This window comes from Dasypus novemcinctus, chromosome 3 (genome assembly GCF_030445035.2).
Source record: "Dasypus novemcinctus isolate mDasNov1 chromosome 3, mDasNov1.1.hap2, whole genome shotgun sequence".
Lineage (NCBI taxonomy): Eukaryota > Metazoa > Chordata > Mammalia > Cingulata > Dasypodidae > Dasypus > Dasypus novemcinctus.
In genome coordinates, this window is record NC_080675.1 from 84,048,685 (window position 1) to 84,074,455 (window position 25,771).

The window sequence follows — 25,771 nt, forward strand, 5'->3', positions numbered from 1 at the left end:
GAACGTACCTGTTCATAGCAGCATTATTCCCAGTTGCCAAAGATAGAACCAAACCAAGAATCCACCAACAGAGAAATGGATAAACAAAATGTTATATAGACAAAATGGAATATTCTTTACCTGTGAATAGGAATGACGTTTCGATACGTGCAACAGCATGGATGAATGCTGAAAACATGTCGAGTGAAATAAGCCAGATACAAAAGAACAAGTATTGTATGACCTCACTGATGTGAAATAATTAGAATAAGCAAGTTCATAGAGTCAGAATATAGAATATAAGTTACAGTGGACAGGATGGGGATAGAGAATGCTTAAATGTTTATTTTTCTTTGGGGTGATGGAAAAGGTTTGTTAATGGAAGGTGGTGATGGTAGCACAACACTATGAATGTCATATATATCACCGAATTATATATTTGTTTTTAGTTAAAAGGGGAAATTTTAGTTTGTATATTTGTTAATAGAATAAAGATTTTTTAAAAATAGGACTCTACAACACAGTGACCCCTCATGTAAACTATGGACCATAATAGTATCTCTTAATTAGTATATTATTAGTATACTATAATTAGTATATTTACTGTATTAATAATTAATAGTATAATTATAATATTTCATCAATTGTAACAAAGGCACCGCATTAATACAAAGCATGTATGTGCATGTGTGTGGGAGGTATATATGGGAACTCAATTTTCTGCGTGGTTGTTCTGTAAATCTATAACTTATCTAATTTTAAAAAGAACACTTTTTATTTCAGCTGTTTTCATTTTCATATACAGAAGTCGTACAATTCAGCCACAAAGACAAACAGCTCAATTAAAAAATGGGCAAAAGAGTTGAATAGGTATTCTCTGAAGAAGATATACAAATGGCCAATACACACATAAAAAGCGTTTATGAATGTTTTATTCATCTATCCATTTTTGATAATGGGTATTTTGATTTGAAAACTGGAAACTTGAGTTGTGGTTTTTAAAAAAAATATTTTTTTCTGTATGTGTAATGTAGATGGCTTTAATAAAGTTTTTCCAATGGAGAAATTAAGTTCCTTCAGCCATGAAGAAGTCCAGATGATCCTTTGTGGAAATCAGTCACCTTCCTGGGCAGCTGAGGATATTATCAATTACACTGAACCTAAGTTGGGCTATACACGTGACAGGTACTTGGTTTTTTTTAAGATCAGCAATATTGTTTATATCCCATAATCAAATGACGAGTTCTATAAAGAACTGAGAAAGCAGGTAAGTCTCATGATGCAAATGGACACTATCCATTGATCATTGATAATGAGGGTACATGAAAAGAGAATGGGATCTTAGCTGAGATTAAGTTTCTTTTATTACCCTTTTTAAATTGTTCATTATTTTAAAAAATTGTTCAAACTGTAAACACTTAGGCTCTATTGCCTTTATCAGTCTTTATTTTCAAATAATTTCAAACTTCAAGAACAGAAAAGTTCTAAGAATCATTGAAAAAATTCCCATATGTACCCCTTACCCAGAATCACTAGTATTTGACATTTTGCCACATTTCCTGTGATGACAGTATATGTATACACACACACATAATATATGTATGTACACAGGCTATTTTTTTCTGAATCAAACAAGAATATATTGCATATGTTATGTCCCTTTACTCCATAGTACTTCAGTATACATTTCATAAAAACACAGATATTTTCCGTTTATTCTGTTAGCTGTCAAGGTTATGAGCCATACTTCTATTTAATCATATTATAATCCATATTTCAGTTTTGTTGATTGTTGCAGTATATTCTTTATATCATTCTCTCCCCCACCCCCCACCACCAGACATTCAGTTGTGATGTGTTTCTTAATCTGGAACAGTTCCTCAGCTATTTCTTGGCTTTTATGCCACTGCTATTTTTGAAGTCTATAGGCCCTATCCTACTTTTTAAAAATAAAGTTCCCAAATTAATGTAAATAAGTCAGGGAGCCTTCTTTTTATAGTTGGTTGTCAGTTTTAAGTATACCCTAAAATTTAGAGTATCATGAGTTATTTTAAATAACATTGCTTATATACCTTTTTTTTTTTAAAAGTAAACTTTGAAGTTTAACAGAAAAGTGTACCAGTTAATGTACAGCTTGGAGAATTTTCACCCAATAAACATACCGATAAAATTGGTACCCATAAAGAACAAAAAGAAATTCCCTTCCCCACTCTATTCTTTTCTAGCTATTAAATCACTATTCACAGATTTTTTTTTTTTGTAGTCATGTATATGAAATCATGGGTGTGTATTCTTTACAGTCTTCTTTCATTTAACATGATTGTGACAGTCATCCATGCTGTGGTATATAGCAGTAATTCATTTCATTGATATGTATTATCATAATGTATTTAAACCATTTTAGTATAATAAAAATGCACTGTTTCAGGTCATTTTGGGAATTTAAGTATATTTTGATAATTATGCAAGTGCATCTTGAAATTCTCTGATATGCTAACTGTTGCATGAATTTTGATCAATATATTCCCTCAATGTTTTGGTATTTACCATTTATAGGTACAACATAGTTTTTGAAGGATATTTTCCTTTTTTTAAGCCAGTTATCATTTTTAAAAATTTTAAAATCAATTTTATTGAAATATTCTTAAGCCATACAATTCATCTAAAGTGTGTAATCAGTTGGCATTTTATAGAATTAGTTGCGCATTCATCACTTCAGTCAAAATTAGAAGTTTCATTATTCCAAAAAGAAAAGGAACAAGAAAAACACACACATATTTAATCCTTCTTCTTAGTAGTCACCTCTCAATCTCTCTCTACTTCCCCTGCTATTCATAACTGCTAATCTATTTCAGTCCGAGTAATTTTTTTGTATTTACATTTTGTATAGATGGAGTTAAGCAATATGTAGCACTTTTTGACTAGTTTCTTTCACTTTGCATGCCTCCTCTTTTTTTTTTTTGTAACCATTGATGGAAGATTATTAGTACATCACTATACATTACTGTCTGTAGTTTGTTTTGGTCGTATTTTTGCCTCAGTATCATCCTGTTATTAACCACATGGAACATTAACATGCATTTGTTCTTTTCAGAGAAAAATATTCTTATATATGCAGAATTAACCATACTCATTTTTCACCAGAGTTGGCTATTCTATACAGTTTCATTTTGTTTCCTATTTTAACTTTCCTTCTAATGATGTACACGTCCTAAGACTTACCCCCTTTCAACCACTATCATACCTATATTAGTGCTGCTAATATATTACAAACCTCATGTAATAATTACTGTTAGGCAGTAATTATTTAAACATGTTTTTAAGGTAGCATGCATCAGCCCATTTCATATTTTCCTATGAGTTTCTAAAAAGTGCTCTTTTTCTCACATGACAATGTTTTTTGGGATATTGCTGGCTTAGAAAGTAGTAGTAATGTTTTTCATTTAAATCTGCCCTCAATTCAATATAACTCGTTTTGTTCTTTCAGCCCTGGTTTCCTGAGGTTTGTGAGGGTTTTGTGTGGCATGTCTTCAGACGAAAGGAAAGCATTTCTACAGTTTACCACTGGTTGTTCAACCCTACCCCCAGGTGGACTGGCTAACCTGCATCCTCGGCTCACAGTCGTACGCAAGGTACAAACTCTCTAATGGGGAATCAGAATTGAATTTGGTTACTTAAGGATTGAAAGAAATAAATATTTAAAGCCGTGATCTTCTGTCTTCCTGTAGGTTGATGCTACTGATGCAAGCTATCCATCAGTGAATACATGTGTACATTATCTTAAGTTGCCTGAATATTCTTCTGAGGAAATCATGAGAGAGCGCCTGCTAGCTGCTACAATGGAGAAAGGCTTTCATCTCAATTGATCTTTGAAGTACAATGGGAGACATCAGAGACTTAAAATACTAGTGAAGCCTCTTGTGTTTGTGTGCAGAGAAGTACATGACCCTCCACGCTGATGACACTTGCCTTTTTTCCACCTTTAAGGCTTTAAGAACATGTGGAATAAGTTTGTTAGCTGCTAATGACAAAACAAATCCTTTAACTACCCAGCCAGCAAGTATATAGCACAGAACACTGTGTTGCTAAAAGGGCTTACATGACTGGAATAAGGTGGTCCTACTTGACTGTTCCAAAGAGCAGCTTCTCAGATCTTCAGTGTTCACTGGTAAATTTCTAACAGTGTATTTGTGTAAAGTTTGTCATTTCATACTCCATACACTACAGTTGCCATCACTGATCCCTGTTTTGCTGGCCTCTAAGCTACTTGGTCAAAAATCCTGCTTCCTTAAAACATAGAGAGTTAATGAGCATCTCAATCTTTTTCTTTTTCTTTTTAATGATGCCTGCACTATCAGAGTACTCTAGCGTTCTCTCTTTTGTTTGGCATATAATCATGCACAACCTTTTTATTTCTTTGAGGTGGGAGTATATTTTTATTTCCTAAATGTTGTACTATAAAGATCAAATTCTTAAGTGTGTTTGTGCAGCTCAAAAATAAAGATATATTAAGAAAAGGAAAAAAAAAACACTGGTCTAGGTGCAAGACACACTTAAAGCAAGTTTTACTTTTGGTTGTATTTTCTTTGTATATTATAAACATTTATTTAACTTGTTGCAGTTTGAAGTAAAAAATTTCCAAAATGTATGCTCAACAATAATCATTAAAAGGTTTGCAGCGTACAAAATTGTGTCATGTGACTGTTTCACTGCATTTCTTCAGACATACATGAGAGTTTAATCAGATAATTATTTCAATTCATTCAGATTTAGTTTTTTGAAATTACTATATGAAAAAATGTATTTTTCTATGGTCAGTATACTTACTGAAATTGGAAGGCTAGAAGAAATATATATTTACATGCTTAATTGTGATCCAAATGTTTTGTTGAGCTTACCTAGAAACTACCAAGTTATTTGTGTTCCTTTTTTTGTTTTTTATGGAGGTACCAGGGATTGAACCTGGGACCCTCAACTACTGAGTTACATCCACTCCCCTGTTTCTTTTTTTCTTTTTCTTTTTTTTTGAGATACCAGGAGCCACAGATTAAACCTGGAACCTTGTATGTGGGAAGCTGGTGCTCAATCACTGAGCCAAATTGGCTTCCCTGTGTTGATTTTCTCATTTGTTTATCTTGTTGTTTGTTTTTGTTTTTTCAGGAGGCACTGGGAACAGAACCCGGGACCTCCCATGTGGGAAGCAGGTGCTCAACAGCATGAGCCACATCCTCTTCTTACGTTCCTTTTTAAACATGTTACCATTGTATCTGCAGTGATATGTAAATCTAAGACCCAAAAACAGTTTTTGAATGTTATATTAGTGTGAAAGGAAATCATCAGGATATTGCTTCCTTTTTTTTTAGTTTTAAAGAAGTGGCAGTATTTCTATTTTCCAAATTCTGGTGATTACCACATCTGTGTCTATATAGGTAAAATAAATGTCAGTAGTCTGATTTAGCCAAAATGGCTTTGTTAGGAATCCAAAGCATGTTTCAAAATTGCCTATTATTCACCTGTTTCAAAGGTACATTTCCCTTTCTATATTAGAAAAGATATCTCCCATTATAAACAATGACTTGAGTACTGTTTTTGTTTGCTGCATGAGAATGTTGTGTCTGTGGGATCAGAGGCAGCATCTAAATATTTCACCTCTTTTGTCAGCTTCACAGTTCTCTGTGAGAATAAGAGTTAAAAAAAAACATAATAGCAATATTGAAATGTATGATCTATGCTTTAATCCAAAAAAAAGTAGTGATAGTGATCTCAGTAAAGAATACATGACTAAAACTTTACCATTAGAATTCAGATCCAGTTTATATGATGTAGTCTTACCATTTTAAGTGTCTAAAATGTCTGTTTTTGTCCAGCTTTTGCCAAGAATAGTTTTGCCCAGAGGTCAGCAAATTTTTATATGGTCCTTGAGCTAATCACGGTTTTGATATTTTTAAATGCTTAAAAAAACAGAAGAATAATACTTTTGTGATACGAGAATATGAAGTATAATTTCAGTGTCCATAAAGTTTTATTAGACCACAGTTATGCTCATTCATTTACATATTATCTATTGCTGCTTTTGCATTACAAAAGCAGAATTGAGTAGTTAACAGTAAAGACCCACAAAGCCTAAAATATTTACTGTTTGGCCCTTTATAGAAAAAGCTTGCTGACTCAAGTCTAAGAATACACTTCAAGTAAAACTGATGAGTCTTATAAAATCTGTAACTGTTTGGAATGTCAGGAGTCTTCTTGCAGAAAGAAGAATCCAGAAGCAAAGTAAAGCTGGCCAATCTGAGACTTGTATTTCACGAATATGAAAATCACTTAAAATTGGTTATCACATTTCAGCAATAAACTTGAAATGAGATAACACAATTCTAAAAACAGTCACATTACAGTTCACTTTACATAAGCCAAGTGTTACAGGACATCTGGGGTCTCCATATAGATATAGATACACACACACACACAAGGTTCTTGAGAATTTTTTCTAGCATTTTAAAAACTACTCTCAAGGTATTAAAATCTGTGCCAAGATGTAATTCAATTACTATTTTGGTGTGACCCAAAAATTAATTTTGTTTCTCCCTAGCTACTTCTGGTGTACCACTTTCAGCAGTTACCTGAATAGGCTATTGATTAAGTGCCTACCAACTAGGACAGTGTTTCTCAACTCACGTCTCCAAAAGACCTCCGAAGTATTTTGTCTAGACTGGGGCTTTCCCCAGAACCTTGACTGCTTAAAACAAAGGTGGATACACACACACACATGCTTTCCCCAGAACTTTGACTGCTTAATACAAAGGTGGATACACACACACACCACCTTGACTGCTTAATACAAAGGTGGATACAAACACACACCACACACACACCACTCGCTCTTCCCACATGTCAGAAGCCTTTCCTCTACCTTCCTGAATGAATCCAAAATAACTCAGGTTTGCTTCTGGAGTCCGCTATGACTCCTGGGTCTTCAGGCAAACCTCCGGTGCAAACTTTGAAATATATAAATAGATTTTTAGAAAATGGTTAGAAGGTAAAAAATTTGAAAAGAAAATATCCCCCTCCTCCCATTTCCATTTATGTTCTCTTTTGGAGGATAGAGTGTTGGAGCTGAAAGGACTCCAGGAGGACTACCTACTATGGCAAAATATCTTAACACATACCAAGGCTTCTCCCACTTCCTCCACTGGGCTTGCGCTCCTACCCCTTTGTGCATATAGTTGTGCTTTCACTAAGCTGTATGTTCTGCTGCTGCTGAACAACAAAACATACAGAAAGGGTTTAGGGGATGCAGGGCTTTGTTTTTCTATAGTGATGTAGCAGGTTTCTTTGCTCTAAGACATTCCTAGAGAAAGGGGTTAAAAGAATCAGGGAGGGAGAATCCATTTCATATCAATCTGAACAGAGATATTCTTGTATATTTTCTTAAACTTTGCACTAAGGCAAATTTTCATTAATAAACTTTACTAGTAAGACACATCCTTTAAATTGGTTTAGAAAGGACAGTTGCTATGATTTCTTTTTTAGTGTTTAATCATCCATTATTTGGTAGTAACATTCTCTGTAAGAGTTAATTACATGATGGCATTATAATTGCTGAGTGCCCTTAAGATGGATGTCAGAGGCCTTTAGAAACTGGCAAATAAGATAAAATCTAATTCTGCAATCTTCATTAGATCGATGATATAAATTTTTTTAAATTAGGTTTTATTTAGACTTAGGAAAAAGATGACATCAGAATACAATGTTACTTAAAATGCTATGTGTTAGTCAATTAAAAATTTTTATTGGCTAATTGCTGCCATACATTCTTCCCACCCCCATCCCATCCTACTCTTCTTTGATATAACTTGTAAAAGAAAGTAAAACTGGAATTCTAGCGCTTTGCTGGTGAGACTATAAAATGGTGCAGTTGCTGTGGAAAACAGTTCGGTGGTTCCTTAAAAAGTTGAACTTAGACTTGCCGTATGACCCAGCTATTCCACTCTTAGGTATATACCCCAAAGAAGTGAAGGCAGAGACTCAGATACTTGTACACCAATGTTTATAGCAGTATTGTTCACGATAGCCAAAGGTGAAAACAACACAATTGTCCACTGATGGCTGAATGGATACCAACAATACATGTTATATCCAACAACCATAAAAAGGAAAGAAGTTCTTACACATGCTATAACATAGAGAAACCTTAAAAACATTATGCTGAATGAAATAAGCCAGACACAAAAGGACAAACATATGGTTCCACTTGATAAGAAATACCAAGAATAAACAACTTGATTAGTTATAAGGTGCTGTTTCATGAGTAAGGAGCTTCTGTTTGGATGATGAAATCGAGATTTAGTAAATGGAAGGCTGTAATGGTAGCACAACAATGTAAAAGCAAGGCCACTGAATTATACTCTTAAAAATAGCTAAAATGGCAAATTTGATGTTATATACATGTTACTACAATTCAAATTTTTAATAGTTTGAAGAAAGCCAAACCCTTTTCTCCCCAAATTTTAAAGTGGGAAACAAATGCCTGCAGTTAGAAAATGAAACGTACATTTCTCAGTTTAGATAAAAATTTTCCTTGCACATCATATTTTTAAATACAGTTTTGTTTTTTATTTAGGGAATGTGGAAAATGTCTATTTATAATGTCTTTGGAAGGATACCCTGTTGGCAATGTGTGGTCTTCCAGATTCTTTCGGGCTACAGATGTTGAGAGGTATTCCATGGCATTTGCATTTCCTATAAATCAGTGTTGTTTGGCTGGGCCTTCCATTATTCAGCTTTCTGACATCTTATCAAAAATTAGTAGAGGGGCAAGAATTCTTGCCCGGTTAGTTTCCACTATGCAGCCATTTAACAGCATCTCATCCAAAATGATGTGTACTTTATCCAAATTAAACATTATCTGGAGTTACATTAAGGAAATTAGTTTTAGAGTTATAAGAATGTTGACATTCAATAAATAACAGTTTGTGGCTTAGCCTGGAATTTTTCTAATGTTAATTATTCTAAGCATGAGCTTTTTACAGAACTTAAATTCAGTTTAAAAATGATATCCATACTAGAAAATATTACTTGCCTGTACACACACACACATAGTTTCACTTGGTTATGTTAACTGAAAGAGTTGTCATAGAAATGAAGCAGCTATATTTTAGCCAGAGAGAGAAGGAATCTAAAGCTGGAGAACAAAAAGCAAGTGACATTTGGCAAGAACATGACGTGACCTCCAGAATAATATTGTCCCTCCAGACAATAATAAGAGCAATGACTAGTTGAAACTAGTTTTACACTCACTGTGCTCCTGGCATTTGCTGTGTGCTTTACATACATGATTTTGATTTTCTTTACAACTCTATGATGTACATGTTATGTATTATCCTCACTTTACATAAGAGCAAAGTGGCTCAAAGCCATCGTCTTGTTACATGGCTGTTAATTGCCAGAGCTGAGAATTTAAACCCAAAGTTTAGGTTTGACTGCTCTGATTCCAGGTTTCTCAGGAAGGGCCTGAAGCTATGGAGTAGAAAACCTCTTTCCAGCCACCAAACCTCCACCCAAACCAATGCCTTCACAGATTTGTATCTTCAGCTACTTCTCTGTCAGACTAAACAAAAAGTAACCACGTGAAGAAATGAAGAAAAGGGCAAGGCATGCTGACTCACTTTTGAAGTAGATTAAAATTTTGAATGTAAAGAGTACCTCTTTAAAAGGACAGTTCTAAGAATACTCATTTTTGGGAGTTTTGGAGCCACTTTAGCCTACTGATGTTCTCATTGGAAAAATCAGTTTATAGTATATGGGAAGAAGAATGTATTGTTTAAACTATAGTGTCCAACTAATTAGAAACACCAGGGAGAGGAGGTGGCTAAGCAGTTGAGCACCTGCCTCCCACAAGGGAAGTCTGTGTTTGGTTCCTAAAGCTTCCTGAAAAAAAAAAAGCCAAATTCTCCCAGAATCCCTTCATTTAAGTACGTACTTTTTTTTCTTTTGTGGAAGAAGGGGAACTGGAGTGAAATGATAATGATTCAATGTTCCTGAATTCTGCACTTTAATATCTTAAATTTCTATTTAAAGAGCAGATCCTGGTTTCTTACAAAAACAGCTGACAGACTGTTTCAGGTAGACAAATGTCATTCAACGTATGAATGCTTAAATGCACCAGGGGAGTTCATAATTAAATAGTGGATCTTTGTAAAGTGAATATTTACAACTTGATTTGTTCAATAATTCCAGATGTTCAAAGTCAACACTGTATTTGCTTAGTGAATATAAAAAGATTGTGACAACCCTGTGAATGACTTTTAAGTTTCTATTAGGCTCTGCATTAATATCTCATTAAGCTCTGTATAAATAGTCCTCCAGAAGAATAAACTGTTTTTCAGGGGCCCATGGGAACTGTCCTTAAATGACCCAGAAAAAAAAAATCTTTACTTTGCTACACCTATTAATAATGTCTTCTGATTACATAGATGATTGCTTTGTCCCAGGGTTTAATTGGGACTAGAATGTTAAGCCCTTGACTGAACCCTGTTCACCAGACCCAGAAGCCAGAACTTAAAAGCCAAGACCAAGTGAATGAGTCAGGTAAAAAGACAGAGCTGGGAAAGCACCACGGGCTGTGTGAAAAATGGCCTGAAGAACCCCTTTATTGTATTCACTGAGGGCAGTGAAAGCCTTGGTGCCTCTGAAAATTTCAACTCATTCTCATTCTTTGAGACAGGAGGAAATCTAATTTTAATTTGTTTTCTTTTCAAAAGTTCAAGGATCAAACTGCTCTGAGGACTGCTCCATCTTTGGCAACTAGATGATCTGAAATTCAGGTGTCCCTTTGAGGAACCGTCCAATTGTTTTGAAATTCAGATCAGAATTTAAGAGGTGGACCATATCACTGTCATTCCCACAGTACAAGGCAAAGACGTTCAGCATCCTGAATTTCCTAACATCCTGAAAACATGAGTTGCTCAGTGAGATCATTCTGAACTGTGGGCATGTGGCTGCCTGTCCCAAGTATCTGGCTCAGACCCTCAACAATCATGTGGCACTTTGTGGGAAACCACAGGTCAGATCCAAAGTGAATGAGGTAAAGGCCTGAAAACTGAACCCCCCTGGAGTCAAGTGACTTCTTTAAAATAAGAATCCAACTCTTGTTTATAGGAACTTGTGTAAAATGATAAAGCCAAGAGTGATGGCTTTTGGGCCATGTACCAGGAGAGTCGGGTCAAAAAATCCCTAAATGCCAAACAATAAACATAGGAAAGTACACTTGAACCCAGACATTTGGATAGGAGGAAGCAAGGAATGTGTTGATCTAAGAATGACTATTTCAAGAAGGTCTACCTCCATGCTACACTGAACTTTGGACTCCAAGCATCCTTCAGGCAACATGTTTTTTCCAATGGGCTTCTTAAGGTGGGCAGTAGTATGAACTAGAAACAGCCCCCCAGAAAGCAAAGTCACTAAGCCCCATTATCTCCCAACCCTGAAACCTAAGGGCCTTTCAGAATTTCTCTGTAATGTGGATTGGAGTTGCAACATCATAGGACCCCTGTAATATTTAATATAGTGCCACATTGACATCCATTTTTGTTATTAAAGTGACTGAAATGATTATGGTTTCTACATTGGAATTTTGATCTCTGGATCATAAAGCACTTTCCCAACATGGTACTTTAGCACCATTTGGGTGATCTAGTTGTCCTTTAATAAGTGAGAAAACTGAGCAGCATAAATTCTAATGTGGCCTCAAAAGCAATTGCAGGGCAGAGACCCAACTATAAACTAAAATTTCTAACTCTTGAATTTGGTCTCAGATCCCTTGGCTTCTTTCTGATTTAAATTTTTATTTTTCAAATTCTAGCAACATGGGGAGTAGATGTAGCTCAGTGGTTGAGTATCTGTTTCTCATGTACGAGGTCCCAGGTTCAATCCCTGGTACGTCCTAAAAGAGAAAAAAATTCTAGCGAAAAAACTGCAAGGACCCCACCTAGACCCTGGCCACAGGGTCCCATTTGGAATTCTTTCTAGTATCAAGGGGAAGGCCTGGATATCTCCAAACAAAAGGATTACTTGTAGGGTCCCTGAGAGCTAACAGGTGGGGATCATAAGGCAACCAATCAGAACAGCAAACAGCTGGGCCCCTCCCCAACATTAGGAAAGGGGGAGAGGAAAGGTCCTCAAAGGCCTACTCCGTCACCCAGCTCCACATGCGCGCCTCACCCTCCAGCAAGGTCCACAATCCATGTCTCAGATTGTGTACTTATCTCTTTTCTTGTTTCTTAATAAACTCTCTACTCCTCTGCCTGAAAAAAAAAAAGACTCTAACTAAACAAAGTTTTTCAGTTTCAGTACACCAAGTAGGGTAGGAAAAACTTGCTCTCATTAAATATACTTTGATAAAATTTCCTATGAAATTAGATAAACTGCCAAGGGGCCACTGTGCTCACATTTTCCATAAAAGATTGAATACTGCTATGCAGATTATCATTTTCACAATTCTGCATAGTCCTGGATAGACTCTCCTTAGATTAGAGCCTTCCATTCACTTGTAGGCTTAGTGTTGTCTCTTGCTAATTAGGACACTGAAAAGGAGTGTTTGTTTTGTTTTGTTTTAAGTAGGTTTTGTTTAAAGACCCAGTACAACAGGGGACCCAGGTGTAAGTTTGCTTAAAGTTTTCATAGGCTTATGTGAAGTTATACAAATATAAAAGTCAGTGTGGGGTCAAATGAGCTTGTATTTTTTTTTTAATTTTTATTTTTCTACCTCTTTGTTCCTTCTCATAACTTGCAGTCACTTTTCCAGACTGAACCAGAAACCCAGAGGCATGAAACAAAAGGAGTGGGAGTAAGGTGGGAAGCTGGGTGTGGAGGAAGAGCAGCAGATGGATCTGTCACCTAGGGGACTCAGAGAAGACATTTAAAGAAAATAGGGAGATGGCTAGCTAGTGGGAGCCAAAAGCATGGGAGGCAGAACTGTTTGATCTGGAATGGTCACATGCCTTTCTCAGGGGAATGGCTGACTATTGGGGACTGTTTATAATATACTCAAGCCTGCACCAGCTAGACTCGCATGCTGGACACAGCCCTTGGTGACTGACCTCCCCAAAGACGGGGCTGGCTGCACACATCCCCTTGGGCCCACAAACCAACTCTCACCCCCTCCCAGCCCTGCTCCCACTTAATATTTTTTCAAAAGGGCAACAAAAAAAAAAAGGTATTTAGAAATCTCTGAATGTGGACTTCACTTTGGAGAGAATGCTCTTATCAAGACATTGACAGGAACACCCTCAAGATTTTTCATCATTTCTGACTTCTCCAACCAAAGACGGGTTTTTGCCTAAAACTTCTTCCCTAGTTCAGGAAAAAGCTTTCTGACAACACTGACACCATGGTGATAGGTACTTTAGAAATGTAGTTTTGTTAAGAGATTAAATTCCCACAATCTATTCCAGATTGTGAATTTTTAAAAAATGTGTCAAATTCAATCTCACAACTGATTTACAGCCCTAGAGTCAAGTGTCCAAGAAACCTGGAGGCTGGTACCAGGTGGGCCCCAAAGTATCGGGCCACATCATAGAACTTTTCCAGGCCTCAAGCCTCATGATATAAAAAGTAGGGTTTAGCTCTGGGCTGTAGGACCCCAGCTCGCTAGCTATGTCGGGAAATTGACACAGCCACCCCATCCTTCAGCAACCATCACCGTGATCAGTCAGCAGCCATCAACATCTACACAAGACCCTCCAGCAGCAAAAAGATTACAAACTCAATGAAAGCTCAGATGATGGTCAGCATTTTCAGCAAAAAAGTATTTTTAAAGTAAGGTTGAGGTGAAAAGTCTGGCTCTGAAATCTTCATGGCGGACTACATCCTTTCAATCCTGAATCTGGAGTAATGTTTTCACTGACTTACTAATGTATTAAAAATGTTTTAAGTAAAATAATAATAATAATAAAATAATAAAAAATAAAAAGTAGGGTTTTAATTTGATGAGTGGGTAGGTTTCTTCCAACTCCAATGTAATCTAATCCTACGACTCTAAATGTACCTTTCAGGGAGAGGGGAGCTGCTTTATTCCTTTCTGATACCATCAAGACATTCTGAATTAGTCATAGCCTCCAACATATCTCAAAAATCCTTTTGTAATGACTTCATTAATTATCATTGTAACTCTACTAAAAGACCATCCAGAAAATTTTAGTTCATTGAGAAACTGCTGCTTCTGTATTAGATGGTTTCCCTGGAGATCTTTGTTCTTGCCAATATTAGCATAGCTCCTTATCTGAACAAGTACTTTGGCAATTGCTCATTAAGTCAGGCTGAAATGATCTCCTAATTGGAGAAGCCCTCTTCTTGTTTGTGGACCTCTAAAGGTATTTGGGAATTTAGGAATATAGTGAAGGAACAAGATGTCCCACCAATGCACCCTGGGTCCTCATCAGTTTCTGCTGCAAATCTTGGCAGTGCTGATTACTGATGCCTGCACACCATCATTCCTGCAGGGAGTTTCCCATGGTAGGGGGTAGCTGAGTTACACAGAGAGCGTAGAGCACTGAGGCCCTCAACTGCAGTCAAAAGGGCATGAGTCAGTTGCTTTCATGTCACCATATGAGAATGTTAGGGTTCTCAAATTAACTGCACTGACTTTTGGGCTTTAAGAGTTTATAAAATAAAAACACGAATGTCCTAAATGTTTAAAAATCAAGAAAACTTTCTAGATTCTAGGCCTGCCCTATATTGCGAAGAAGGAAGCATGAGAGTATAAACGGGAACCCCAGACTGCTCTATGCTTCTCTTCTGATGATGCAGGCATATGGGACACCCCGGCCACCACCAGCCCTCCCTATCATTCCTGCCCCCATTCTTGGGGAGGAGGGTATAGTCCTGCACAAGTGTTTAGTGGTAGGCTCTGGGATGTCTGGGTTGGAAATCCTGGGGGCCCAGGTAGCCAGAGGGTGGTCGAAAAATGGATGGGGGTTCTGTATGGACATCCTTGCCTCATGCAGCGGTTGCTGTTGAAGCAGAGCCAGAGTGGAGCATTCTAAAGCCTAGGGCCCAGGAAAGGGCCATGTTGTCCATGTCTACAGGCAGTTTTCCTGAGTTCCATTCTAGCCAAAATGAACCAAATCTTTAAGGCTCTTTAAAGGCACCAAATACCAAACTTTAAGGTTTTCTGTACCTCCACACATTCAGTAGGTGTGCAGTGAATTGAGGAGTTTGTATATCTCCCCGACAGCACTGTTCATTAGTGCTACACTTGATGATTAGCAGAAGTGGGTGGAGACAACTCCCCTGGATTATGAATTGTCTGGAGAATTCAGCAAGCCTCCTGGGGCTCTAGAACTGAGCACATTTTGGGAAGTTCATTAGTTGGCTGCACTTGAATTTAAAATCTTAGTAAGTCTATTAAGGTATGTAAAAGGGCAAACTTTCCTACAGAGAAAGGGTCTTGTGGTCTCCGGACAACTTTTCAGCCCAGGGATTGGAGCAGATTATGACTAGGGTATAGGAGGTTATTTCACAGCATGTAATGATTTAGGTCACTGACCTGTTGGGCCCAATGGGTGTAGTTTGCACCCCACCCCCACCCCACCTGACACCCTTGCACCAGGGTTTCCCCTTAGTGGGAGGGTTTCCAATAACCCAGAATTTCTGTCATGATTTTCAGTGCATAGGTAATTTCTTTTTGAAATTCCATCTGTCTTTCTTTGTGATGCTATTCTTACTAGAATTAGAACAAGGGAGAAATGTAAATGGTGTCCTTTATTTCTCAAAGTCTAACTGTGCAGACCCTGGAAAGCTGTAAGAAGCTTCAAGGCAGAAAAACTTCTGGAGAAAAAGATTGCAAATAAGGGGCTTCTTCAGAGTTTCATGATGTTTGGCTTCCATCTTTCTTAAGACTCAGCAAACATAAAGAAGATTATGCACTATGGTGGCTGGGAGAACCAGTAACAGATTGCAATTTTCTGAACAGCATGGAATAGCAGTTGCTTGTTTTCAACCTTTCAAGCCTAAGAAAGCCTTCCTAGCAGAGCAGAGCTGCAGGTGCTAGCTACTCCAGCAGGTTTAGATACATGCTATCAGAATGGTAATACAGAACATCCTTGGCCCTACAAAGAAGCAGCAGAAATCTGAGGTTGAGTCTCACAAAGGTTCACTTGTCTTTCTACAGTGGTCCTCCCTGGACATCAACTGTGATAGTTAAAGCAAACTATGTATAAAGCGTAAGGGAGTCATGGGTTTTAATTTGACTTTTTTACAGATGGCTGAAGGTATTGACTCTTAAGAATGTCAATAGAAGAGAGGCATCCCATGCCCTGCCTTGCCACCTGCTCTATTTTTAGTTTACTGGAGGAACAACTGAAATGATGCCCAGGGCAAAGGCATACACTTTAAGGCCTGGAGATATTTAGTTCCCTTCTCCAAATGATGCACATTTCCTAATCTCTCCCATGGACATGCCTAAGTAATTCCTAAGGATTGTCAACACATTACTTGGTCAGAGTGGAAAGGAAGATGAAAATGAAAACAGGTAAAATGAGGGATAAAAGATATAGACTGTATGTCTTGGTGTGGAAATTAAACAAGAATGCTGCGGTCATCACATGGCCTTATATTACACACCGAAAGGATACTAAGACAAATATGCTCACCTCTCCTAATAAACATCTAATCAATATATAAAACAGCAACACAACTAATTCAACTGTAATACCTATTCTGTTATACCTGACTCACTTTAATGTCTGGATATCTATACTTGTAGGTCTCTCTCTTCCTGCATTTAAGTGTAGGGTACCTCAGCTCAGTTACCTAGAATTATGGTACCATCAAAATAAGGCTTAAAGCTTCTCCAGCCTAATTCTCTCATTTTGAGATGAAGGGGTTGTGTGACTTGTCTGATACACACAGTGAGTTAGTGGCAGGACCCAAAGTGGAACTTGGGTCTCTGCACTTCCAGCACATATCCTTTAGCACTTGCCATCTTCCTGAAGACCTTTTAAATCAAAGGCATATGTTTTTATTACCCTAGAAAAGTAGGGAGAGATTTATTTTGAACTGCCACGTAGTTAAAATGAAATGTTACATGCCGAATAAAAATATAATACATCCTAACGTATATGGTCACGGTTCTCTTACACAGGGATCATAGATTTAGGCTACCTACCACTAGAGGGCACTCATGATTTCCCAATTAATTAAGAGACTTCCAAATAAATATATTTGACTGACATGATGATGTCACATGTCATACCTATCACTAGTGAAAGGTAAACAACCATTTTCCAAGATTAAGTAGATGCAAACATACTGATTATGGGCACAGGTATCTAATTAATACATATAAAATTGTTATAATATTAAGTTACTGGGGAGCAGATATGGCTCAAACAGTTGAGCACCTGCTTCTCACCTGGGAAGTCCCGGGTTCAGTTCCCAGTGCCTCCTAAAGTAAAAAAAAAAAAAATGAAAAATCAAACAACAAGCAAACAAATGAAAAAAACAACTCAGGGGATCCCACGTGGCTCAGTGGTTGGCACCAGCTTCCCACATACGAGGTCCCGGGTTTAATTCCCGGTACCTTAAAAAAAAAAAAAAATTAAGTTACTATTTTAGATTCAAGCCTAATATGTTGTCAAAACATTCCTTTATTGCTTTCAAGCAGTAAACAGATTTCTGAAGTAAAAAATTAACTCAAAAGTCAACTTGCCTCCATGTCACTGAAACAAAGCCTAGGGGACTCCTGCCAAAATCTGAAGGCCTGCAGTTTTCTAAGCAAATCACCCTTGATGTTGGGGTCCTTGGATACTCTGATTTAACAGGGAAAAAGACAAAAGGAGAGCTTTTGTATAACAGAAAATGACTACAAGCCAGGCAATTTGTTCAGGCGATTAGTCCCTGAAGGACTAATTTGGATCAGAAGGGGATTTCTGGAGATCTGTACCCAGAGCCATTAAAATTCACTCCTCTGAGGACCAAGCACTTTCTGGCTGTGTTCTTTAAGTTCTGAAAAGACCCTATTCCATATAAAAGTAGTTAGATTAATACATAACTGTTATTATTAGTTACCCTACCCTATTAACTACCATAGCCCTGTCTTGGAGAAACAAAAAAAAAAAGAATCTTTGGAATTATCTTTGGGAGCAAATTTGCTCAAGTGATTGAGCGCCTGCTTCCCATGTACGAGGCCATGGGTTCAATTCCCAGAACCTCCTAAAAAAAAAAAGCATTGTCTTTATTTTTAAAAAGTAGGAGTTCTATAATGCACCTGTACCTGGCTATCTTACTTGTTGATTAATATTCTGGATTCTGGATTCTACAGAATCATTTTCTGACACATGGCACTTACCTCATTAGGACTGGATGGCACTTTGCACACTACCATGAAAAACTTGGCTCACAGTACTGAAAAAGGATACATCTAATTCACTCTGGAAAAGAGAAGAAGAGTACAGTGGTTGAGAAAAAGGCACTGGGACCCAAAGCATTTAGGATAGAGACTCCTCAGGATTCTGAGTCTGGAGCAGGTGGAAGAGGCTGCCTGAGTGCGGAAGCCCTGAGTTTGAGATTGTGGCTTTAAAAAAAAAGCCTGTAGTTTAGAGGAATTTTACACGACAGAATAATTTGTCTTTAGAAAGTGTAGGAAATAAAGTAAATCAACCTTTACAAATGGTAGGAAACTTGTTATATCTAGCAAAAACCTTAAAAATGTGTATACCCTTTGATTCCATCAATTTTACTTCTGGAAGTTTATCTTAAGGAGATAATTAGACATTGGAGCTGGATGTTCAAGGTAATGTTTATAATTACAAATTACTCATAATCTAAGTGTCTATCAAGGGAGACTAAACTATAGCAAGTTCATAAGTGATGATGTATATAGATAAATACTGACACACTGTGAAATAAAAAAGCAAGTTTTAAAATGGTATATATTCCATGTATGTATGCATATATAGACAGAAAAAAGTAGTCTTATATATGGGGAGTGGATGCAGCTCAAGTGGATGAGTGCCTGCTTCCCATGTACGAGGTCTTGAGTTCAATCCCGGTACCTACAAAAAAAGAAAAGGAAAAGAAAAAAGTATAGGGAAGCAGATGTGGCTCAAGTGATAGAGCTTCTGCCTACCATATGGGAGGACCTGGATTGGATCCCTGGGGCCTCCTGGTGAAAAAAGAAGACAAGAAAGTGTGCCCATGCAGCAAGCCAGTGCCCACATCAGTGCCCACATGGTGAGCCAGTGCCCTGCGCAAGTGAGTCATGCAGCAAGATGATGATGCAAAAAAAAAAAAAAAAAAAAGAGACAAGGGGAGAGCCAAGATGAACTGCAGCAGAAACCAGGGACTGAGGTGGTGCAATTGATGGGGAACCTCTCTCTGCATCAGAAATCTCCAGGATCGAATCCCAGTGACTCCCAGAGGAGAGACAATGGGAAAAGAAGACAACACAAACAGCAAAAACAGCAGGGTGGGAGGAGGGGAAGGGGGGGAAATAAATAAAACAAATCTTTAAAAAAAAAAAGTAGTCTTACATAAGTAGACGTAGACATAAAGTCTAAAAGGAAAAATACCTAACAGTAGTTAACAGTAACTACTGATGGGCTTACAGGTGATCTTCCCCTTCTTTTTGCTTATATGTCTTTTTAATTTTTTCAATGAACATGGATATTTATGTAATGAAAAGTCATAGAGGGAGAAAAAAGAAAATACGATTAAATTCATATTTGAAGGAATTAAGGTTTGTAAAATGAGTAGCAGTCTTGAAAATTTTGATGCCACTTCTTCAACAGCAGCAGCCTTCATCCTTAGCAATCTGCCCCTTCTGAAGCGGACTGGGTTGGCCTTCTATTTTGAAAATGTGATGCTAAGATGTTTCTCTCAGCCAGACAGCATGAGGCTGCTCTCCAAATTTAAGATTCAGAAACTCTCTAAGCTTAAAAATAGCCCCAGAAAGAATGTTTAAAACTCACAAGCCCAAAAATAAATCTTAGATGACAAGGTATTCTCCATGAGTGGGACAGATCTTATTTTTCTTTCACATATTATAAGTTTTCCTTCTCCTTTCCTTCCTATTGCTGCCATCCCAAACCAGGTCATCTTTTAGTACCATCCAAGACCTGATTTAAATTAAATTTTAATCTTTCTTTTTGTTGTTTATATGCTTGCTGACACACTCCCTAGAATAAAGTCATAATTCAGCAACCTGCTATTTATTCTCATTTACCCAATGTAATAATAATAATTCTTTAAAAAGCAAAGCAATGATTGTGCTTATACCTGCTTTTCATTCTTCCAGATTTAAAGAATAGCAATTTTGGGAAATTATATTTTCCTCGGTGGGTGTCAGCTACAAGTGGGTAATCATGTCGAGCTCTGAATCACAAACCTTGACTTGCAACCAGTCTGTCTAAACAAGAGAGTAGTCACCATGAGATAAGCAGAAACTAGAGCTTTGCTGGCCAATATGGTAGCCACAAGCCATCTGTAGCTATTTAAATTTAAATTAATTAAAATGAAATAAAATGTTGGTTCTTCAGATACACTAACCACATTTCAAGTGCCCAGGAGCCACATGTGGCTAGTGACTACCATATTGAACAGCACAGATATAGAACATTTCTATCACTACAGAAAGTTCTATTGGACAGTGCTAGTCTACAGTACTCAATCCAAGCAATCAGTACAGAAATGGATTTTAAAGCTGGTCTCAATGCCCTTTGTCCCCTCAAGGCCAGGCTCCGGAATGGCCTGACCGCTGGACCTTCTCCTCCTTTGGAGGGCACCAATACCTCCCTACCTAGACAGACTACCATGTCACAGGCCATCAGGCAGCTTCCCAGCTCCAACCTGATTTAGGAAATGGCTAATAGCAAGCCTGCTGCACGAAGTCAGTAGTTCTCAAACTTAGGCATGAGTCAGAATCATCTGGAAGGCTCGTTAAAAGACGCATTGCTGGGTCTCAACGTCGAGTTTCTGATTCAGTAGTCTGGGACAGGGCCCAGAATTTGCATTTCTAACAAGTTCCCAGGTGTCCTTGATGTTGCTGGGCCAGGAGCCACTCTTTAAGAAACATTGCACTAAAGTATTAAGAGGCTAGTTGACTGTCCCATGAAGAAGGAGTTTGGCAAACTTCATTTCTGGCATTAAGAGTTGGGCTGAAGACCCAACTTCTTAAGAGGCGGTTTGCTTTAGCAGGCTTTAAGTGTAATTAATATCACTAATTATTGCAGATTCTGCTCACTGCCTCAGGAAGATGAAGATTGGAAATAATTCCTTCAAAATCCTTTTATATAAAAGCAAAAGAAGAAATAAAGTAAAATAAAAGGAAAATAAAATCAATGAAGCAACTCTGAAAGTGCCACTGCTACTTCTCAAGAGTTTCCAAACAAGGCTCAGAAAAACCTATGGCAAAAAAGTAAAACCCCTTCATCGATTCCATTTAAAAGACTGTTTTGGATTTCAAACATACTACAAACCTAGTAATCAAGACATGTTGGTACTGGCAATAAAGAAAAACAGAGATCAATGGAACATAATTGAGCATCTAGAAAGAAACCCTTACATTTTTGGTCAATTAATTTTTGAAAAGGATGCCAAGACAATTCAGGGGCAAAGAAGAATCTTTTCAACAAATGGTGCTGGGAACAACTAGAAATACACATGCAAAAGAATGAAGTTAGACCCCTACCTCATAACATATACAAAAGTTAACTCAAAATGGATCACAGATCTATACGGAAGAGCTGATGCTAAAATATTCTTAGAAGATAACACAGAAAAAAATCTTTCTGACTTTGGGTTAGACAAAGCCTTTTTTAGACACAACACTAAAAATGTAAGCAACAAAAAAAATTGATAATGGGACTTCATCAAAATTAAAAACATTTGTACTTCAAAGAACACCATCAAGAAAGTGAAATGAAAAAGAAAAGAAAAGAAAAGAAAGGGAGGAAAAAGTGAGACAACCCACAGAATGGGAGAAAATATTTTCAAATCTTGTATCTGATCAGAGACTTTGTAATCAGGATATAGAAAGAATGATTACAACCCAGCAATAAAAAGACAACCCAATTTAAAAATGGGCAAAGGATTTGAATAAACATTTCTTCAAAGAAGTTATAGAAATGGCCAATAAGCACATAAAAAGGTGCTTAAAATCATTATTCATGAGGGAAATGCAGATCAAAACCACAATGAGATATTACTTCGTATACCACTAGAATGGTTATAATAAAAAAGAGAGATAAAAAAATGTTGGCAAGGTTGTAGAGAAATCAGAACCTTCATACACTGCTGGTGGGATTATAAAATGGTGCAGGAGCTGTGGAAAAAACAGCCTGGCAGTTCATCAGAAAGTTTAACATAGAGTTACCATGTGACCCAGCATTTCCTAGGCATATACCCAAGATAAATGGAAACATATTTCTACTTAAAACACTTATACATGAATATTTTCAGCAGCATTATTTATAATAACAAAAGTGGGAAAGAAAATAAATGTCCAGCAACTGTTGAATAGATAAGAAAATCTGCTATATCCATATAATGTACTATTACTCATCAATAAAAAGGAAAGAAGTACTGATAAATGCTACAACTTGGATAAACCTTGAAACATTATGCTAAGGAAAGAAGTCAGTCACAAAAAAGCACATATTATAAGATTCTATTTATATGAATGTCCAGAACAGGCAAATCCATAGAGAAAGAAAGTAGACTAGGATTTGGGGAAGTGGGGATGGCGAGATGGGAATAACGAGAAGTGACTGCTAAGGGGTATGAGGATTCTTTTTGGGGTGAAAATGTTCTAAAATTGATTGAGTGATGGTAGCACAGCTCTTCAGAACTACTGAAAAACACTGAAAGTATATTTTAAATAGGTGAATTATATGGTATGTGAATTATATATTAATAAAACTGTTACCAAAATAAAAAATGTTAGAAAGAAACTCAAGCATTCCATAAGAGGAAGCAGAAGGAAGATAAAAAGAGTGAGTTATATAGCAAAATCTCATAATTGATAAGAAATCTAAGAGATTCTTAGTCTACTGGGACTGGATCTTTTTAAAGATCTAAGGCATAAGGAGGTTTATAAACACTTTGGATGAACTTGAAGGAAATGTAAAAAAAATATGGCATCATCTGTATTTTAATTTTTATACATTAAAGCTCTATAGTAATACATGTTGTTGATATAGACCCAAAGAGAACCAATTTTTTTTAAAAATTGGACTGAGGAAGAAAACCAATGTTTAACTGTTAGACTTACCACTCGGCTGAAGTACTCATCTAAAACTTCCACAAAGTTATGGATGAATTCATAAACAGCCATCTCATTCTGGAATGAAAGAGGAAGGGCACAATTAATTTAAGCTTGGTCAATGTGTAAGTTAGACATAGAGTTTCCCAGGAAGCTGCCTTCCAAGGTTTCAGAACATGTGGTATGGTGAGCAGAAAATGTGAGCAAAGCAGTTTTCCAGATAGTTTCATTGCTCGCTTGTTTAAAAGAAGCTTATCTGGGAAGTGGACTTGGCCCAAAGGATAGGGCTTCCGCCTACCACATGGGAGGTCCAAGGTTCAAACCCTGGGCCTCCTGACCCATGTGGAGCTGGCCCATGCGCAGTGCTGATGCACGCAAGGAGTGCCCTGCCATGCAGGAGTGTCCCCCGTGTAGGGGAGCCCCATGCGCAGGAGGGTGGCCTGTAAGGAGAGCTGCCCAGAGCAAAAGAAAGTTCAGCCTGCCCAGGAATGCCCATCCCAAACACACAGCGCTGACACAGCAAGATGACGCAACAAAAAGAAACACAGATTCCCGGTGCCGCTGATAAGGATAGAAGCAGTCACAGAAGAACACACAGCAAATGGACACAGAGAGCAGACAACTGGGGCGGGGCGGGGGGGAGGGAAGAGAAATAAATAAAAAATAAATCTTGAAAAAATAAAAAAATAAATGAAGTTTATTAATAGGAGAAATGTAGAAAACCATAACCTTTAAATTTTTCTTAAAGTCCATGGTAAATCTAGTCAGATTGAAATCTTAGATCTAGTGTTCAGGGTTCTCAGCTCTTCTCCCTAACTTCATCATCAACTAGCTTAAACAGTTTTTCAGGTTCTTCATGCCATTATTTTTCCATCTATAAAATACGATGGGGAAACCACCTCAAAGTTTGGCTCACGGATTAAAAAACAACTGAGATTTTAAAGTATTTTAGATCTTAAATGCCCTTTAAGGGATTCTATGGCAATATGTGCTATTGATCTGGGACTGACATATCTGAAAAGGTGAACTAAATCTGAGGAGATGTGATCACAATGCAGCTCTCTCTGGCTTTTTATGTGCCAGCCTATGTTTATGCCACAAGTGACTGGCCTCTACAGTCAGCTAAACTGCCCCACTGAGTGATACCATCAGGGCAAAGCACTGGCATTGCTTAGGATGGAAGGCAGCCTGCAGTTTTGTGCTTTTCCACTTTATAAGCTGCTCTTCTAATCCAAGAAACATTCTAGGTTTTTTTCTCCATATAGCTTTCCCCCACCTTGATAGAAACCAAGAGCTTTCAAAAGACTCAGGATAGGGAAACGGACTTTGGCTCAGTGGTTAGGGCGTCCGTCTACCATATGGGAGGTCTGCGGTTCAAACCCCGGGCCTCCTTGACCCGTGTGGAGCTGGCCATGCGCAGTGCCGATGCGCGCAAGGAGTGCCGTGTCACGCAAGGGCGTCCCCCGCGTGGGGGAGCCCCACGCGCAAGGAGTGCGCCCGTGAGGAAAGCCGCCCAGCGTGAAAAGAAAGAGCAGCCTGCCCAGGAATGGCGCCGCCCACACTTCCCCTGCCGCTGCCGACAACAGAAGCGACAAAGAAACAAGACGCAGCAAATAGACACCAAGAACAGACAACCAGGGGAGGGGGGGAAATTAAATAAATAAATAAATCTTTAAAAAAAAAAAAAAAAAAAGACTCAGGATAATTCTTGGGCAGACAAGTAGGAAGAAACTGTAATTTAAGGAATAAAATCAGACTCTTATCTCTAAATTTCTTCTATTTTCCATAGACTCTCTATTATCTTACCTCAATTTCATTAACTCCAACCACAATGAAGAGAGCTGCATACTGACGATATATCAGTTTAAAATCCTTATATTCAATGAAGGAGCACTAAACAAAACACAATTAGATATGATTTCCTATAGTTGACATATCTTCAAAATAGCACACGTAATTTCTAGTTTCTGATCTGAGTATCTGCCAACACCCTTCTAGAAAGACAGAACATTAAAATATTATACGACTTTTGTTGGGCTGCTTTTTTACAACATTCAGGCAACTACTTGGAAGCACCTCCAGTGAGATGCGAAGTGGTTTTGGAAAAGAGTATCAGTGTTCACATGGGTTCCTACCCGTAGCCCTCTTTCTCTTTCCTTTGTTTGGCTCTGTGTGGAACTCAGCAGGCAAAACTAACAAATTTAGCATTTCAAACTACCTCCGATGTGAAAATAAGCAAACATAACAAAAATGTCTTTCTACCTTCCCTAGGCTCTTTTGGAAGCAACTAGAGAGTCTTAGTTTTGTACTATTAAATAGTCTTTGAGGCACCAAATACATGTTGCATACTGACTAAAAAAAATTTTTGATTTCCTTTTCATAGACAGATGATTAATGTACATTCTTTCTTTCATAAGTTATTTAAAAATGGCCTTTGTATGGCAGATGCTAGACAAAATCTCCCACTGCAAACACTGCTTCGAATGAATTAATACCTAGCTTACCACCAATTTGTGGATAAAACAACTACTTTCT

At 37.6% G+C, this 25,771-nt stretch overlaps 2 protein-coding genes across 14 annotated transcripts in view; one reads left to right on the forward strand and one right to left on the reverse strand.

Annotated features, from left to right (window-relative positions):
- HECTD1 (HECT domain E3 ubiquitin protein ligase 1) overlaps positions 1-4,667 on the forward strand; it is a 103,878-nt gene extending 99,211 nt beyond the window's left edge. For all 6 annotated transcript variants that reach the window (XM_004467924.2, XM_004467927.3, XM_004467926.2 and 3 more), the window contains 3 exons: positions 1,014-1,164; positions 3,467-3,611; positions 3,708-4,667. In XM_004467924.2, coding sequence (XP_004467981.1) covers positions 1,014-1,164; positions 3,467-3,611; positions 3,708-3,845 — 434 coding nt within the window. In that variant the 3' untranslated portion in view covers positions 3,846-4,667. The remainder of the gene's footprint in view (positions 1-1,013; positions 1,165-3,466; positions 3,612-3,707) is intronic.
- AP4S1 (adaptor related protein complex 4 subunit sigma 1) overlaps positions 1-25,771 on the reverse strand; it is a 79,121-nt gene that overhangs the window by 15,268 nt on the left and 38,082 nt on the right. For 2 of the 8 annotated variants that reach the window (XM_058293615.2, XM_058293614.2), the window contains exons 3-6: positions 25,043-25,129; positions 23,246-23,314; positions 18,396-18,407; positions 8,010-8,884 (exon numbers count right to left, since the gene is read on the reverse strand). In XM_058293615.2, the coding sequence (XP_058149598.1) occupies positions 8,756-8,884; positions 18,396-18,407; positions 23,246-23,314; positions 25,043-25,129 (297 nt within the window). In that variant the 3' untranslated portion in view covers positions 8,010-8,755. Of the gene's footprint in view, positions 1-8,009; positions 17,558-17,686; positions 17,787-18,325; positions 18,408-23,233; positions 23,315-25,042; positions 25,130-25,771 lie in introns of those variants that run through there. The other 6 variants (XM_071213998.1, XM_058293617.2, XR_011648383.1 and 3 more) reach the window with 6 other exon arrangements.